The following is a 19,536-nucleotide window of genomic DNA, read 5'->3' as shown; positions in this document are numbered from 1 at the left end:
TCATAAGGTCATGTCCTGCCTCATTAGGTCATGTACTGTCCTCATCATGATATGTCCTGTCTCATTAGGTCATGTCCTGCCTCATGAGGTCATGTCCTGTCTCATGAGGTCATGTCCTGTCTCATTAGGTCATGTCCTGTCCTCATCATGGTATGTCCTGTATAATTAGGTCATGTCCTGTCATCATGTTATGTCCTGCCTCGTTAGGTCATGCCCTGTCCTCATCATGTCATGTCCTGTCCTCCTCATCTTATGTCCTCTCTCATTAGGTCATGTCTTGCCACATTAGGTCATGTCCTGTCTCATTAGGTCACCCTGTCTCATTAGGTCATGTCCTGTCTCATTAGGTCATGTTCTGTCCTCATGTTATGTCCTGTTTCATTAGGTCATGTCCTGTCTCATTTGATCATGTCTTGTCTCATTAGGTCATGTCCTGTCTTCTTCATGTTATGTTCTGTCCTCTATAGGTCACGTCCTGTACTCATTAGGCCATGGCCTGTCTCATTATGTCATGTCCTGTCTTCATCATGTTGTGTCCTGTCCTCATCATGTTATGTCCTGTCTCATTAGGTCATGTCCTGTCTCATCAGCTACCCGGCCTGGATAGCACAGTTGGTAGAGCGCCCATTTCGGGAGCGGTAGATCCGGGATCAATCCTGGGTCAAGTCACACCTTAGAAAGAGGGAGTTGTGATTTCCTCGCTTGGCGTTCAGCATGAAAGGGATAGTGCAACGACTGGTTGACACGTATCAGTATAATGGCTCGGGTGGGGCGGCTTACTTACCTTCAGTAAGTCGTGTCAGTGAAGCAGTGCTAGATAAAAGAGCGGTGGAAATCCGCCCTGCAACAAGGAGGCACATCACATACACCCTAAGGATTCCTTGGTCGTCTTATGACTGAAAAATTGTTGAGCACGAGGTTAAACCCCAAGCACTCACTCACACAGTCACCAGGTCATGCCCTGTCCTCATTAGGTCATGTCCTGTCTCATGTCACCGCTTATCTTCGGCCAAATATCCATCACTATTTTGTTGCAGCAACCTGCGGATGATCTTGGGGTTTCCCCCGGGCCCTGCCAGGTTTCCTCTCACTTAGGTCATGTCCTGTCCTCATCAGTTGCCGTCGTATAAGTCAAATATTCTTGAGTACACCAATCAAAAAAGTAAATAAACCACAAAGCCGCACGACTTCATATAAGTGAACAATTCTTGAGCATGGCGTTACCAATCACCAATCAATCAATTAAGCAAAGCCACACAAATAATACAGGTAGTTCACATCTCGTTTGTTGTCACATCTGTATGCAGTTCTGTTTGTGTTATGAAGAAGTGATTTTGTTTATCTCCGAAGATCAAGGCACACAATACTCCACGCCGACATTTTAAACTTTATTTTTGTACGTTAAAACAAACCCGATTTAAGACAACGCAGAGTTTCTAACCCCGATTTCTTTTTTGTCATGGGCCAGTAAGCAAAGCTGCAAGAAACAGATGCAAACAGTAAACAACGTTGCGTTGTAAAACTCGATTTTTTGAAATACAAACTTCAAACCAGAATTAGTTAATCTATTCTAGTTTCAAGTATAAAGGTTTCTATTTTAACACTATTAGCCTTTTGTCAAACATAACATTCAAATCGTTGTGCAGATTTTCTCTCGTCTCTCATTCGAACATTATATATGGTACGTGCAACATAGGTGGGTATGTACAGCTGTCATAGCTGTATGAGTTGGGCATGAGTTCGTCAAGATGGTTGTATTAGCTTTTAATAGGACCTACTTATAACATGGGAAGAAGGCTTGATCACACTCTTCAACTGCTGCTCACACGTGCTCAATGAGCTTTTATTAGTACAATAAAAAAATATAGGGACGCAGATACGAGAAAACGCCCACATTTTATTTTTCTCCTTTCCCTCCGACCTCACAAATGTGTGTGTTAAGATGTACCACATGTGCTAAACCGCACCGCTGAGAATAAGTATGGCAGTGACTGACTACTCATAGCTCGCTAAGCTATGAGCTATGTTGACGGAGGTTGTCATGGCGACTAGGTCAGCGCGTGGTATTGATCAGAGCGCGCGCTACGGATCGTTTGTGGACTAGTGTATCAGTCAGTGTCAATATGCCAACTGTGAACGACGACGTACAAGTCTTGTCAAGTTCTGCGAAAAGACCACATACTTATATGTAGGTGCTATATCCGATGTAACCCCCTATAAGAGGACCGGCTTAACGCTATTCAGGCGTTGACCTGTTAGTTTTCCATGGAGCGTTAAGGTCACATGGGGTGGGGTAAATCAAGCTGATCCATACGAATGTTGGCTGACAGCACAGACTGTGTATGTATGGATATGACTCTCCACACAGTGTTGACATTCTTTGAAACCATTTTGAACGGTGACATATAGGTCCATACCCAAAAGAGTGAGTGAGTGAGTGCTTGGGGTTTAACGTCGTACTACCCAAAAGAGGAATGGTTGACTACCACATAGGGCTTCTACTGTGATCGCGGGGTTTGGAACTACTTGTGTAACGGCAAATATCTATGTGACGGCTGCGTTGTTTTCTCTTTGCGTGGTGACAGGGCCTGACACATTGCTTACCATTGATCGCCAGACAGCTATAGGTGTGAGGAAAGGAATGTACCAGAGACGTCAAATGCGGAGTTCCCACCGGTGCTAAGTCCTATAGGTGAAAGGTTATACCATTTGTAAGAAGAGTATGATGTGGTGGTGCGCGATGGTTCTGTGGATGCTGGTCGCCCTGTGGATTCCGGGGACGGAAGGTGAGTAGATCCTCAAATTGTACTGTATTGATTGACAGTACGTGCACCGGCACTCTTGATTGTTACCTAATGAGATCGAACTGCATGTGGACAATGATGTTTCAAGGGCGTTATTTTCTAAGCGGGTTTCGTTGGAACAACTTTGACTGGTGTGCCGAACAGTTCATTACAAGCTGTATCTGGTTGAAATGGACACCGACCTGATACCAGATCAGTATATATACGGCAGAAGTAGTAACATATATACGATAGCGGTCGTTTAATGGGTGGAGGAAAACGGAGTTCCCGGTGTAAAACCACCGACTGTTGGCAAGATTAATAATGGAACGTCCGATTACCTTGAGACGTGTATAGCCATGATATTCACACTATATTTTCTGGCATACAAATGATCTTCTGCTCAACGAACGTTAGATTGCTAAAATGGACACACGAGCGACATCGACCGTCGAGCCAAGGTCTCTACGAAAAGTAAGAGCGGGAAATGTACAAATTCATTGCTCTATACCGGGATTGAACCGGTGCCTTGTGCGCGCACCCTGGTGATTGAGAGACAGACGTCTTAAAAACTCGACGGATGATCGCTGGATCTTTCCGACTGAGTTTTAATGAATGAATAAATATTTAATTTAATGATTTAATACTGGACGTAATATATAACCACACTCATCAATCAAACAAATAAAAACGACAATGTCAATAGATGTTAGGCCCATGGACTGTTATTTATGAATCATTTACAGGGGTATTCGGAAAGGTCATTGGCTTAAATATTAGATATATCTTGTATGAAGCAAGATGGTCGCCAGGATATGACAGAAATAGGGCCGAAGTTTTGTTAAGCAAAAACTAGTCAGTGACGAATTTAGCCCTTAATAAATACCTGTGAAATAGACTCAAGTAACAAATTGTGTATGCTCACAGTAAATTTTGCTGGCAGTTTGGGCCACAGTGCATATTTCTGCAAATTGATTTGACTGATTTATTCACCATGGATTCAAAAAGATATATTCATTACAGAAAGATGGATAATGACGGGATTAGTCATAATGACTTGTTCTATCCCAACATCCCCTGATAAACAGCTCCCTTTTGTCAGTATAAATTCACTACCAATTTACTCACGTAGTAAATGTATAGCATTTGATGCTGTAAAGATACAAATAAACCAATCCAGTATGTAAGCCAATATTTATAGGTTATTGGATTGTATGGTCCTGTATGGACGAGTCCTGGGCGCCCAGGAAAGGGACGAGCTTGCGGATAGCCGGTTGCGGATGAACATGGAATACTGAATGGAGCACTTTCATTGGCTGACGGAAAACTGGGTCAGGCGCACGTGGCCGAGGCGGTATTTTACAAACAGAAGTGTAAAGAAAAGGCGTGCAGACGTTTCAGTGAAAATCAAAAGTGCAGTTACTGAAAACTGCGCCACCGAACAGATTAGTGTAATCTTTACAGGATGAGTACGAAAGAGAAGTGGAGTTTGCTGACAAAGTTAGCTGATTGTCCTTAGGATTCTGTGCGGAAATTCATGGCATCGGAGTCGTGAAAACTTCGTTTGTGTGCACTTGAACTGACCTGCCAGGGAGTGGAAGCGTGGGAGATGGTTGACTGAAGGTGCGATTGCCCTGAAGTAAACTCGACATTTGCTTCTGCTCTACGTGATCTAATTTAGAATCATACTCCTGGATGCTAGCAAAGGGTGTCCGGTGACCTGCATAATTTTATGTGGATCGATGCCAGATTTTACAAGGGTTTGGACGGTTGTTTTTCTGGACCGAGTGATTAGTTTTCCGGCCTTTCAGTCCAGTAGCCTCGGCTGCCCTCTTCAGTAGCTCTCCCAAACGATGCTCTCCCATGGGAGTGGGGTAATACCACACAGCTGCATCAGGTTTGAGGCGACATTCGGGAATAGGTGTGAGGTAGAACGGACCGCCCGGAGACACAGATTTTTCTGAACGAGCACGGACGAACATCTTGTTGTGTCGTCTGCTTGTTGACAAACAAAAAGTAGACCGTACGTGTGACGTCACAGTTACAACTGTCCAATATATTAAAAATATTGAACAGTTACTACATAATATAGTAGGCGCTGGACACTTAGGTGTATAATAAGATGTGATATTGCAATTAAAACGAGTTTGTCAATGCCATAAACACACAGAGAGCATGGCCCTATATATGCTTGTATTTGCAGGTCTACTATGTTTTTGTAATGTATTTATGCAGTACTTTCTTCTGTCGTAAAATACAGCTAAATATTGTGTTTATACATTACATTTTCAGAAAAAGAGCCTAAATTTGTGACACTATGGGAATCTACAGATTTCTGTGGAACTGGCCACCAAGCTGGCTAATATGCAGGCCTGATGATCTAGATCATTGACCCTAAAATAAAATAAAGACCATTATAGGGGTCTATAGAGGCTACACAGAAATATGCCTTCAAGCTGGCCTTCATGTCTCGGCCAAAAGTTCGAGGGAATTGTCCCTAAAGCTGTGAAGATTAAGGAGCGATGCAGAAATTCAGAAACACGATATACATGAATATTCATGAAGGGTGAGGGAAGATGACCCTGAGGTCGTCACGTTACAAAGGGCAAAAGTTTGAGAACGATACATGTAAATGTGAAGGATCGTCAGTAAGACTCTGATGCACCGCCACGACGTGACACTGGCATCTTCATTTTATCAAGCCTGAGACCTTGCATAAGCCCATCCGTTTGCCACCTTGATCCAACGAGCAGAATTAACCGATCTAACTGTCTTGTCAGTTGATAAATATTAACAAGTATCCAGAAATGGAATATAATGGTATAGTTTCCTCGGTAATGGACTGCAAGAAGAAGACGAAATAGCAACAATAAGCAAAGGTTTTCAGCATTCACGGCCCATGGGAAGATAAAACTGATAACACAAGCACCTTGTACGCTCTATATATAGGAATGGGGATAAAAACGGCTCATAGTTGCTGGTATAAACGTAATATCTTTCTTTGTAATAGGTCTGTATGACTTACAGTCCGAACAAGTGTTCAAAACCGTGATTCTAATCGAACGTGTGGAGGAAATGCTGTACTGAAATTTGGTATCCTTAAGGCCAAGTGGTAGCCTACCGTTCATTTTTGGTAACTCAAATAGCGTTGTGTCATACAAGGCCTTGAAAGTGACTCTAACGTGTGAGGACAGCACAAGATAACATGCTGTGCAGCATATGATTGGTTGATGAGGAATCTGTTGTAAACCACTGACCTTTGCCAGGTAATGGACATGCCTGTTGACTTGAAGCTACAGAAGAAACAGCAAGGACTGGATTCTAACACACGACCTCCTTGGTCCTGGGCTTGTAAATCGCAGTAAGCCAACGTTTGAACAATCTGAGCGAGCAAGGCTACGCTTAGCAACACTGGCTTAAAATTTAAGTCTTATAGAGACTTCGGGAAAGGGAGCTCAAAGGTTCAAGGAAAAGTTTATTTTCAATATACATATTTATAAGCCCTCAACTATCTGGCTTTCGAAGTAGAAAACTACTATATCTGTGCTCTAACGATTACACAATACGGCTTACAACTCGTTACCCCATGGTTGCTGCCAACGAGATTGTGTTGGCCTAAGCTAACTGCATGCATGACCGATTTTAAAAGCCCATGCAGGGACCAGAATATAATACAACTTATAATTCAAAACAAGAACAGAGACAGCAGTGTGATAATTGGCAAATTGTCAAATAACATTAAAACATTGCGAGGGGCACACTCCTTGATCCTCCCTCATAGGGAGAAAATCAGTGTTCAGCAACCTTCTCCACTGTCAGCCTTTGAAGATATGCAATGTTCAATGTAAATGTTAATTTTTATTCGGACGTTTGGTATAAATATTTGGCATGTCCATAAAACTAGTGTCCGTGGAGTATGCCTTTAAACACTCATCAATCAATCAATGTTTCAAAGACAATACCCAGACCAACAAGGTTTTGGAACAGTTGTTGTTGACTAATTGTGATGCAGGTATGCATCTGGTGAAGGTGTGTGGTTGTAGTAAGCACGTAATGAAGTTTCGTGGTTGTAGTAGGCACCTGGCAAAGATTCGTGGTTGTAGTAGGCACCTGGCAAAGATTCGTGGTTGTAGTAGGCACCTGGCAAAGTTTCGTGGTTGTAGTAGGCACCTGGCAAAGATTCGTGGTTGTAGTAGGCACCTGGCAAAGATTCGTGGTTGTAGTAAGCACGTAATGAAGTTTCGTGGTTGTAGTAGGCACCTGGCAAAGATTCGTGGTTGTAGTATGCACCTGGCAAAGATTCGTGGTTGTAGTAGGCACCTGGCGAAGAGCCGTGGTTGTAGGATTTTATTTATTTATTTATTTGATTGGTGTTTTACGCCATTTTCAAGAATATGTGGTAGTAAGAGGTATCTGGCGAAGGTCCACACTGTAAATAGTACCGATGTAAATTTACGGTAAAATTTGCTGGCAATTTTCGGACCAGCGAATTTTGCTGTATTTTTACATCACCACAGTAAAGAATTTTGTGAAAACCACAGATGTAAATGTAAAAAAAAACAATAGCTGATTAAGTAAATGTATTATTCTTAATAAGAACTACACTTTCTGCAGGTTCCGAATCAGCGACCACAGTGTCAGGCCCCAAAGCCTCGTCAGTAATACATGTCAACCGTGTAGACCACTCGACCAACAGGCCTTTCACAGATATAGAAGGTGGTTGACCGGTAGACTTTACAGCGAACATGCATTACCCCTCTGATGATTACAACTGACACCACTATCTTAGGTGAATATATCAGACAATATATATCTGTCTATGTCTGATATCTGTATATATCTGATATATTCACCTAATGGAGTAACGTTATTTGTGATCATCAGAGGAGTGATGCATATTCCCGGTAAAGTCTACCAGTCAACTACCTCCTATATTTGTGGAAGGCCTGTTTGTCGAGTGACATGTATTACTGACGGTTTGAGGCCTGACTGTGAGGTCGCTGGTCCGAAACCCACAGAAAGAGTAATACTTAGTAACGATAATACCGTTACTTTATCGACTGTTTTTACTGTAAATTTACATTTGTATTTTCTTTAAAATTCTTTACTGTGATGATGTAAAAATACAGTACAATTCGCTGGTTCGAAAATTGCGAGCAAGTTTTACTGTAAATTTACATCGGTAGTATTTACAGTGCCTGGTTGAAATAGGCACTTGGTGAAGCCCCTTGATTTTAATAGGCATGTGGCGAAGGCCCCAGGTTGTAATAGGCATCTGATGAAGATATGTGGATGTACATGTAGTAGGCATCTCATAAAGGTCCTTGGTTGTAGTAGGCAAGTAGCGAAGGTTCATGGCTGTAGGAGATATCTGACGAAGGCGCGTGTCTGTACTATGAAAGACTACAGCATAGAGTAAATCCAGGCCAGCGACGACGGTGTTATAACTGGTAAATGGTCACACGTAACCGGTCAAATACGGCCTCGTGTCAGTTTACCTCAAATTGTGTTTAAACTGTTAACGTAAATGCTTAAACTAATTCCATCACGTCCCACAGTACCATGGCTTAAGTAGAATTAGGTATAAGAAATAAATTGTAGTGACATTAAAAGCAATATTTTAGACCTCTTTTACATGAAACATTGCATCTTTCCTCACAGGACAGAGTTTCCAGGTGCGACTTGTAGGGGGAACAAACTCCAGCAATGGCCGCGTGGAGGTAAACAATGGCGTCACGTGGGGAACAGTTTGTGACGACAACTGGGAAGATCAGGACGCCACGATCGTTTGTCGTATGAGGGGCTTCAGGTGAGACAACGGGATAAATCAATCAATCATCCAATAAACCAGTTCATTAATCAATCAGTCACTGTAAACGACAGGTGTAAACGACGATTTCAATACACCAAACACGTTTACTTCTAGTCATGGAAACAGATTCCTCATTTAGATTGAATCGAGTGAAAACAAGATCGATTCGTTGAGTGGTTGGTGTTTTGATTGATTGATTGATTTAATTGATTGATGTTTAACGCTGTGCTCAAGAGTTTTTCACTTTGATGAATGCGGTGTGGTTTATGGATGAAGGAAACATCAGGAGTGCACGGAGTAAGCCCCCGCCTCCCTCAGGTACCTGACAAACTTTCTGACTTAAAGCCAAAGAAGAAGCGCAGAAGGAAGTATATATACGATCATTATCGGGTTATGTACATTATTAAAATATCTAAATTTGGAACAATAAATCACTTCTTCATTAATGATTTAGGCTTCATCAGTAGCAATGTAGTCTTGGTCTCCAAAACAAGTTTATCGCCTTCAATATTATAAATTAGTGAACGCTTCCAAGCACTATTTTCTTTGCAATAATATGGACGTCAAACGCACCCATATGTATAGCTTGTGGTGTTGCGTCTTGCGGAAGAAAAGCAATTTTTGCAGTGGCCATGAATGATTTTACAGATTCCTATACAGCTGAATGTCGAAAGTTTTCGTTTGATTTTAAGCTGTTTAGTTTGTTTCTGCGTTTGATGGTGCTTTGGTGCATTAACCTGGCTCTCATTTGTGTTATTTCTGCCTCCTGCTAGCTTCTGTCCCTAATTTCTTCCATGTTCAGTCATTCACTCAGGCACGTGATCGATCATACCATGATTACTCTAATAGCTCTCCCATTCCGCCAGTTATTCAGATTTTAATGTCCTGAAAGTATGATGTTTTCTGTGCGAGTGTTTTTGATAGGAAACAATTGTTGTCACTTCATCAAAACTAATCCTCTACTCCACCCTTCCATTAACCCAGCATTATCTAGCCTTTCAGTTCTGGTACTTTTGGTTTTGTTTTCTTGTTAGCTAAACCAAGTTCTTTTTTTATCGCCAGCCGTGGCGTTGCCTTGGTATCTGTGAATGGTGTCCCTCCATTCGGTGCTGGAGCTGGAATCATTGCCCTTGATGACGTTAACTGTTTTGGGCCGGAAGTGAACATTGCGCAATGTCTGCATCGAGGATGGGGTGTGCACGATTGCGTTCACTCCGAAGATGCCGGCGTGCAGTGCATAGGTACTCCGGGAAACCCTATCGCCACAACTACCAGGCGACCAGTCACTCCGGGCCCTGTCCCTGACAACTGTAAGTCCTATCTAACGATAAACCGAATAGGCATTTCATGGCACATGCTAATCAGGTCATGGGTAGATGACAGACTATATACTTGATTATGACGTAAAGCAACAATCAAACAAGAAAGCGGAAACTTCCGCAACATGTATCCAGGTACAAAACAAATCCAAAAATATCTTCCAAGTTCAACGAAAGTGGCAATACTGTGGTAAACACTGCTACAGGGTAATGGACAATTATGTATTTGTGCGTTATCTGCCACTGCTGAATCTGACGACGCAGACATTCATATACCAGCCGTCAACTAAGATGGACTATCCAGGTCAATAATCGCACAGGTAAATCCCAAAACCACGTTTAACACAAACTACAAAAGAACTAAGAAAGTATATGAAGTACGAAAATAGGACGGAATCATACAAAGAGAAGCGGTCAACAGAAGACGGATTCAAGAAATTCTTGGATCTTATTCAAGATCCTGGTCGCCCCCAAATTACAGGGCACTGGTGCTTGGCCCAAAATCAAGCTGGACATACAATTTCATCCAAATCCGTGCATAACTTTTTCCGCAAAGCCGTTGACAGACTGGTAGACTGACAGACTAAACGCTAGTAGAAACAACACCACTATGGCAGAGGTAATACAAATTCAGGTAATACAACTTCTGGAACATCCTCAGTCCCCACAAAATAGGCCAATTATCTGTCCAGGACATCATACAACTTGGAGTTTCCATACCTTCAGACAGTGTCGCTCAGATCCTCGCGTGCTTTTGCGTGGCTTTATGGAGAACAAGTTGTACTCGAAGTATAAAATTCCAAGATTAAAGATCTAAGATCTGCATGTCTGTAATTATATTCAGCAAATTATATGAGTTCATCAAATGTCAAATCTCAGCCGCAGAATTTTTTTGAACCGGAAGTGAACACCGTACCGGAAGTTGCGCCGTATCTACAATGTCCTTTAGCTGGCGTTAATGACAATATTACTGAGTGATCGTCTCATTCTGAGATATTCTTACAAATTCACGTTACAGATATTCGGTATGCCAATCGTCAACCAGATTTGATGTTCAATAAATGCAATCTAAGATTCAAAGAAGTAAGAAAATATTTAAAAAAAAGAAATTAGGGCGTCATATGAAGAGGAGCAGTTTTCAGTGATGACGGAAATATGCAAGGAATGTTCCAGGAACACAGATTTAATCTGTATCCAAATAGTGTATCGTGTTAGTTTTAATATGTTGTCGTTAATCGACGACATGCATTTCAGTTATGCTTTCATTGCAGCTATTCATATATGTTCAATATGGCGATTGTAATGAGCACAATCATGACGATGCAAAGACAGACCAATGTCAGAGTTAGTTTAATCAATGTTTAACTATAGATTTAATGTTAGTTTCACCAAATGCAAACCATAAGATAAGAGAGTTTAACCAAATCTGAGGCAAAATGAGTTTAACAAAAATTACACTGTGGAGACAGAGTGAGTGTATCAATAGTTACACTATAGAAACAAAATGAGTTTAATCACAGTTTAACTATGGAAGCAAAGTGATTTTAATCAAAGTTACACTGCGGAGACAGAGTGAGTGCATCAATAGTTACACTGTAGCGGCAAAGTTACACTATAAGTCAAGGGAGTTTAAAGCTTAAGCAAAGTTAGTTCAACCAAAGTAAAAGTATAGAAGCAAAGTTAGCTTAACCAAAATTAATGTAAGAGAAATGAGTTTAACCAAATCTTGGACAAACGTAGTTTTACCAATAGTTACTCTACAGAAACAGTGTGAGTTTGACAAAACCATCTTTATGGAGACACAGTGAGCGTCACTAAAGTTTCATTTATGGAGGCAAAGTGAGTTTAACCAAAGTTTCATTACGGAGGCAAAGTGAATTTAACTAAAGTTCCATTATGGAGGCAAAACGAGCTTAACCAGAGCCTCATTATGGAGGCAAAGTTCGCTTAACCACAGTTTCATTATGGAGGCAAAATGAGGTTATCTAAAGTTGCATTAGGAGGGCATAGTGGGTTTAACGAAAGATAATACAAATTATTACAGAATCTGTGTTTCTGTTGTGCAGGTCCAGGCAATCAACCGAGCCCTAACGTCCGTCTGTACGGCACCGTAACCGGCATTGGCATTGTGGAGGTGTTTAACTCTGCCCTTAACCAATGGGGGTCCATTTGTGACGATGGCTTTGGTCAGAGGGACGCCATGGTCATCTGCAGGATGCTTTGTTACGAGTGAGTTCCAAGATCTTCTCTTTGTCTTCAATTTTTAGATCGCCTGTACGCAGTACAGAGTGGGAAGAGGGATGAAACGTGGCGGCGTTGGTGTCCGGTTAAGCTTTTTTTAGCTCCTGTGTGATTGTTCTCATACATGGATTGAAGGTTAAGCTTTTTTATACCTTCCCAATCTTAGGTATGTTGTGTAAATGTACATACGCGGATGGAAGGAAGCATTTCTTATATATGTATATTGGGGTCTCATACATGGATTGAAAGTGAAGGGTTTTTTTACAACAGTAGAATTTTATTTTTAATATTTATGCCCCCCCACCCCACCCCCACCCCACCCCACTTAAGGGAGTTAGTGGTGGTTGGTGGTAGATGTACTGAAATCACTCTGTCTTTCCTCTGTAGGCACGGTATTGCATCTCCTCCGGAGCTACTGCGCTGATGTTGATGAAACTTACCATAGATCTTGCCTACCATCTGAACTTGTGCGTGTTCACGTCTAATGGCAACCTGTTCATTTTTTTTTCATAATTACCTCCATTTAGGACTTAATGATGCTTTTCTATGCATCCAGGTTTTGTCCATGCAACTTTTCCTGAAGTACTGAACCTATTTCCATGAATCTCAACATACCTCCTTTGTGATCATCTAAACTTGTGCATACTTAAGTTTTAATTAAAATCTGATAATTTTCATAATTGCTCCCGTTTTCTTACTTAAGGCAGTAATTGATTTTCATGTAGGTAAATTTTTTTCCATGTAACTCCTGCTAAAGTATTCCAACAGTTTCTCTGAAACTTTGTGTGTATCTTTTTATATGACCTAAACATCTACATGCTTGATAATAATAACAATCTGATTATTATATTTATTTCCACATTTCATTATTCTGATGTTATACTGAAAATTCTGTATTTCACAGGGATAATATCTGTGAATTTGTGAATATCTGACATGTGTATAACGACGTCATTCTACTTTACTTTGGTTTAGAAGTCAGTGATTGAACATATCACCTGACATTAACATTGTGCAGTTTTACAAACTGCTCAATCGGACGAGCTACCGGTGTTCTCTGGATACCTTGTTGTGTTGTGCTTTACCGTTATAAGTGATTTATTTTTCCATCGTTTATTACTTTTTATTCGTTAATTTCCTTTGCTGTGTGTTTTTTTTTTAATGTAATTTGTTCAATGATGATCCACAGTCTTTATTTCAAATTTGTTTTGCTTCATATTTTAGTCATTCGCTTATTGCAACATTTCTACATTTTCGAATTTGTTTTGCCATATTTTTCAATAATTCGTTTCAAACTTTTCCGCATTTGTTATTAGTTTGCTCCGTTGCTATTGATTAATATTTGATACAGTAATTTATCTCTATTGTCTGATAGATTACCTCTCTGAGTAATGTGGAAAGTTAATAACTCGTAAAACTCCTTTCCACCTTTAACAAAGCAGTCCGAATACAGCTGTGGTGAGTTCAACTCCAGCTCTTGTTGGCGCCATCTCGGTTGTACGTGGGACGGCCTTTCAACAACCTGCACATGGTCATGGATTTGCAACGGGATTCCTCCCACTATAATGCATACCGCTGTCGTATACGTGATGTATTCTCCAGTGCGGCGTAAACACTAGCCAAATAAATAAACGATGTTGATAGAATGCTGTGTTATTGTTTCCTGTTGGCAGGGTAAGATACGCTCGTGCCGGAGCGCGTGCGGACAGGGTACAGGCCACGCCCAGATTACCCATCCAGCTTGATAACCTGGGCTGTACAGGAAATGAAAACGACATTTTCAGCTGTCCTAGTGACGGATGGGGTACAGATAACTGTAACGACACGACAGAGGCTGTGAGAGTGACCTGTATACCTCAGGATTATCTGGCTCCACCACGTACGTACTGTTCTAGGTCCCTTACGAAGTAGTCATTTGTAGATGTCTGTATGTCAGAGACAAAATGAGGGAAAGAAAGTCACTTTGTAGATTTCTACATGTCAGTGGCAAATTGAGGGAATAGAAATCATTTTGTAGATGTCTGCATGTCAGTGGCAAATTGACAGAAAAGTAATGACGGTGTAGATGTCTGCATTTCAGTGGCAAATTGGGGGAAAAGAAGTCATTTTGTAGATGTCTGCATGTCAGTGGCAAATTGAGGGAAAAGAAGTCATTTTGTAGATGTCTGCACGTCAGTGGCAAATCGAGGGAAAAGAAGTCATTTTGTAGATGTCTGTATGTCAGTGGCAAATTGAGGGAAAAGAAGTCATGTTATAGATATCTGTATGTCAGTGGCAAATTGAGGGAAAAGTAGTCATTTTGTAGATGTCTGCATGTCAGTGGCAAATCGAGGGAAAAGAAGTCGTTTTGTAGATGTCTGCATGTCAGTGGCAAAATTGACCACTATATATATATGGCAGAAATTAGTTGCGAGAAAAGTATCTACTTTGTTAATATCTAATCTATCTGTTATTAGAATCTAATATCTAATAACAGACATGCATATCCGTTTGCTGCAAAAACAATGTTGATGGAAATGATATGTAAGGCCTCCTATTTGCCAAAAACAAAACAAAACAGAGCAATGAAACACCATGCCACACTTAAGTTATAGAATAATAGCTATGAGTTTGCATCCAGATGACATCTCTTCACTTTAGTGTGACGTTGCATATGACGTTATTCAAGCAAATTGTCCAAGTCGTCTGTATTCACACATTTCAGCCCCGATCCCATCTGTGTCATGCGCAAACGCCTTAATCCTAGCTTCCTTCAACCGGACTACTTACCCGGATATTGAAGATAAACATCTAGACGTCAATAACTCTCCGCCTAACTGCAACGTCAGGAAAAGGACAACAACAACGGTGGCAGAGATCGCTATACCGTTCGATGAATGTGATACCGTAAAAGAGGTTGGTAGATGTATCAAGGAGTGACCGTGACAGAGTGGTTAGCTGGCATGATTTTCACTTACACGAGAGACGCAGGTTCAAATCCTTGCCCTGGGCAGAGAATTTGTGAATTAAGCAATAAGCAAAAAAAAAAAAAAAAGCAAAGGATGAAATTGGTGAGGGAGTTTGTCCAGACTAACGTTCGTTGAAGACCGCTTGTCGTCCGCCTGTGTAGTGTGAATGTATGAAAATTCTTGAACATGGTGTTAAACAACAATGAATTAAATAAATAGGCCTAACTCGAACTTCTGATTTTAGAAGACTTGTCATTTACGCTTTATAGCTGCCTAAACAGTGTGCCAAGAGCATGTATTCGTGTTCTTCAACTTTTTACACTTTGTCTTTTTGTCAACAGTAGCGTTTTCATGATGAGACCTGTTTTGAGAATAACCTGAGAGTCCTTAGTTGGCCTTGATGGTGCAGGAAACAGTTTGAAGTTTGACGTGAAAGTTGGTCAATATACATGTACCAGCTAAAAGTTAACATTTAAAGCTGTAAGTGGAATATTACCGTTTATATATCAAACTACTGTAGTACGTCATGACTTGCCAGTTTTTTGTGTGTTTTAGTTCTTTTTCTTATTTATCCTTTATTTGTGTGACAATATACATGCCTTTGAAATACTGCCCATTTGACCTCCCTTTCTCAACAATTAATTCTCGTTTTTGTTGTATGTGTTATATGACAATATCAGATGAGAGTTGCCTCTCTTCTTTCGCCCCCAGCTGAACGCCACTCATATCGTGTACAAGAATACGGTTCGAATCGCCTCCACCTACCTCCAGAACAACGTCTACCGTAAAAACACCTACCTGGTTTACCTGGCCTGTGACTTCCCGCGCGCAGGCAATGTCGACGATAACGGCATCCAACCTTTGACTGAGTCCGTCAGCCAGCGGGCCCCGGGTCAGTACAACTTCCAGATGACCTTTTACCGAAACGACAACTTCACGCAGGCAGAGACCGTATTCCCTATAAGAATACCCCTAGGGGAGTTTCTCAATGTAGGTGTAAGCCTGGAGGACGTGGACACAGGACTGAAGCTAATCGTTCCAAACTGCCGGGCCTCTCCTGACCTGGACCCCAACTCTAATGTCATGTACCCGCTCATATCTGAAAGGTGATTTTATGCTTTTGAACAGTATTTCGTTTGCAGTTATTTTTATCCACCGTTTTATTGAGTCTATTTCTGTCCGTCTATCGTGCTTTGGTTTTCGTATAAGACCCAGATATTGTCCGATTTGGGTACAGCTAGGTTTGTAGCTTCATTTTGTTGAACATCAGCATAACATTGAAAAACCAGAGCCGTGCATACGTTTTGCATATTTAACGCTGTTTTCGATTGCGATTGGCCTTTGGTTTCCTTAGAACGGTTTGAAATACTGTTATATTGTGATGCAATGAGTGTTCTTCCTCCGACCTCTGTGCCGCTTCTTCCCACCATAATGCTGGGCGTCGCCGTTGGAGTGAAATATTCTTATGTAAGGCGTAAACACCAATCAAATCAATAAATAGCCAAAATTTTCCAGATTCATGAATGAAATCAGTATTCAAATGGTTGTACCATGCTAGTTATAAGCAGTCGGTAATCAAACTGTGTATCTCAGTTGCGCTTTGATACCAACTGTTCATATATCCAACGTGTCAATTTAATTCAACACGATGAATATACATCCCCTAGACCGGGGTTAAGCGGAATTAGTAACACTTACAAAGCGGTGTGCAAATGACGTACTATACACTTGAAGTTTTTCTTGCCATTTGACGTTTACCACTCTTGTGTTTTATCGCTGCAGGTGCCCAACTGATCCAGCTTTAGCCGTTTTCCCTTGGAACAGAACTATGTTTGCCTTTCGATTTCAAACAATTCGGTTTTTGGGTAATAACCCGGTGTTTTACGTTACCTGCGACACGTTCGTGTGCACCGTCAACGAAAAGAACGCCGACTGCGACCAGAGCTGCGAGACTGGCAGCACGGGCAGACGTCGACGTCGTCGACACGTCAGTGGTGCCAGCCATACAATGTACCACGTCGTGGGTGGTCCATTTCAGGTTGTCACTGGTGGGGAAAACATCCAGCAGCCCCCAGTCCATGTCCATTCTCTGAGCACCACACCATCAGGAATCCTAATTACTTCACCATCGCCTCCCTTGGAACCCCGGACATCCGGCTTCGTCTCTCCAGGCTCCACCCCCAGGGTCAGCTATGTCACTACTCTGCCCCACCAAAACACCTGGGCCCCTAGTACAACACAGGGTGCGAGAACTTCCCCTGCACGGCTTGTCACTACCTTAGCAGTCCGGACCGCCACTAACGGCCCATCGTCACGTCCTTCCAGACAATCAACAACTTCCACGGCAACAAGAACCAGTCTTCGTGCTACCACGAGCTATCCTAGGAGAAACACCCTGTTAACAGGGTCGGATATCACCAGTTGGACCGGTCGGGCGCAATCAGTCAGTGCTCCAACAGCTTCAGCGAAAACGTCTCAAAGGACAGGTGACGTTAACATTATTAGAGTTCCACAGGAAGCACAGTCTTCCAGTTCCATTAGCAATCCGAAAGCACCTTCATCGGAAAGCAGGGCTCAAAAAGACGAGGTTACATCACATCCCAATTCTCAACCGGATCCCAAAGGTGAACAACGTCTGTTTCTACCAGGAGAGATTTTGGGTAGGTGATTTATTTTTTTATTTATTTATTTATTTATTTTGTGTTTTACGACATACTCAAGTATGTTTCACTTATACGACGGCGGTCAGCATAATCCCGTTCAAGATCTCACTGATAAATACAGTTAACTAAATACGTAATGATCTTCTTTGCTTTTAATGGGGATGTTGAGGAGGATCTCAGGAAGTTTATATTTTTCGTATTCTAAAAATCCGTTTTCGTGTTTGGTCTAGGTATCTTGGATGGATCCGATTCCTTGCGTAACCCCATCATGCTTGTCCTCACTATGACATCACTGGTATTGGTTTGCTGCCATATCCTGTTCTAATGCACGCACGCGGGGATGTGTTGGAGGAAACAGGTTTAGGCAGTTGGATGGATAAGAAGAATGTGCGATACCTTTTAATGACTCTCTTAACAAGCAGAGAACAGCTGTCCTTCGGTACCGTAAATATCGATAGGTATGAAATAAATCTGTGCAAGGAAGACAAAAAGCGGCTGCATAGATCATCATTGGGTGCAAGACTTTGGTACACACCAGGAGGTTGACTTTCGTGGACACGCGGTGCATGTCTCTTTCTGGCGATGACTTCGTGATGTATGCATGCCTTTGTTTTCTGAAGAGAGGTATGAAAATGAACGATGGAGACGTTACTGCCTCAAAAGGGGTATGTTACAAATACCCTGTTCTGTTTCTTCACTTGGCAGCAGATTGCTGTGTCCAGCCAATCAGCAGAGTCGGCATTTCAGGAGTCCCGCGAGTTCATGCGGATTTGGACGAGACAGGGTTGGGCTCTTGCAAACTAACGCAGCTAAAAGGCGAGATTTTACGATACTTGCGTACACATCTCGTATAGACGAGTCTGTCGGCCCAACGTCGCCGATAGCAGCTGCCGTAAAATCACGCCTTTGAGACGCCTTAGTTCACAAACCCCCACCCTGTCTCATCTCGACCGGCGTGAACTCACGAGATTCTTGAAATGCCGACTCGGCTAACACGGGATAAAAAAAGAAGAGCCTGTCACTCGACAGAAGTTTCGTATTTGAGATTGAGACTGAACTTCAACACAGAATATTCGGTGTATTCCTTTAGTGCTAAATTTATTCGGGTTGTTTTGAATGAGGTTTAATTATTTGAAGAGATTTGTGCCTCTGTACTTAGAAATTTTTATGAGAATGTGATATCAGCCAATGCATCTACTAATCGGTGCTTCATTTTCAAGGTGATGAATGTATTTTGCGTTGGCCCTTATATACGCCTATACTATTTAAAAGCAGCATTGTTTAATAATGAGGAAGTCCAGGGGCGGCTTGCACAAAGTGATCGTAAGCTAATTTGATTGTAAATACCATGGTGACGCATGTTAAAAACATGTTGCCATGACAGTTACAATCAACCTAGCCTACGATCTCTTTGTGCAGGAGGCCCCAGGTATCACCACAAAAATATCCGCGATCTTTGGCAAGAGCTCTGACAAGACGATCAAATATCCTACGACTATAATTCAAAATCAGTATATACAGTATTTTTTTTGTATATCATCGAAAATAAGGGCCCTCGATCGTAACACCATTAACAAAACATAACACCGTGATTACCAATAAAATAACGCCATTAATTAAATAATAGCTATACCATTTTGCCTGTATTCCTGACCGTTTTTGTATGTTGACCATTAGAACAATCACGTTGCCCCATGAGTGGGTTTAAAAGGCGGCTGCTTCCTGATATGAGTATGATGGCCGACTCTAATTGATTTTTTTCCCCGAAAA

General features: G+C 41.6%; 1 protein-coding gene across 1 annotated transcript; it reads left to right on the top strand.

Annotated features, from left to right (window-relative positions):
• The first annotated feature begins 2,340 nt into the window (after positions 1 to 2,340).
• LOC135480390 (deleted in malignant brain tumors 1 protein-like) lies at positions 2,341 to 18,539 on the top strand. Its single transcript, XM_064760218.1, has 9 exons — positions 2,341 to 2,786; positions 8,445 to 8,592; positions 9,658 to 9,905; positions 11,981 to 12,143; positions 13,829 to 14,034; positions 14,860 to 15,050; positions 15,815 to 16,209; positions 16,886 to 17,763; positions 17,997 to 18,539. Exons 1-9 carry the CDS (start codon positions 2,723 to 2,725, stop codon positions 18,089 to 18,091), a joined length of 2,388 nt encoding a protein of 795 aa, XP_064616288.1. The 5' UTR covers positions 2,341 to 2,722; the 3' UTR covers positions 18,092 to 18,539.
• The last annotated feature ends 997 nt before the right edge of the window (positions 18,540 to 19,536 follow it).

The sequence above is a fragment of the Liolophura sinensis genome, chromosome 13 (genome assembly GCF_032854445.1).
Source record: "Liolophura sinensis isolate JHLJ2023 chromosome 13, CUHK_Ljap_v2, whole genome shotgun sequence".
Classification (NCBI taxonomy): Eukaryota; Metazoa; Mollusca; class Polyplacophora; order Chitonida; family Chitonidae; genus Liolophura; species Liolophura sinensis.
This window is presented reverse-complemented; position numbering and strand designations above follow the sequence as displayed.

What these genes read in the sequence shown, in the direction of transcription:
- LOC135480390 (XM_064760218.1), top strand. Translation starts at nt 2,723, where the DNA reads ATGATGTGGTGGTGCGCGATGGTTCTGTGGATGCTGGTCGCCCTGTGG. An exon ending in TGCAGGATGCTTTGTTACGA is followed by an intron (nt 12,144 to 13,828) that starts GTGAGTTCCAAG and finishes TCCTGTTGGCAG; the next exon opens with GGTAAGATACGCTCGTGCCG. An exon ending in TACCCGCTCATATCTGAAAG is followed by an intron (nt 16,210 to 16,885) that starts GTGATTTTATGC and finishes TTATCGCTGCAG; the next exon opens with GTGCCCAACTGATCCAGCTT.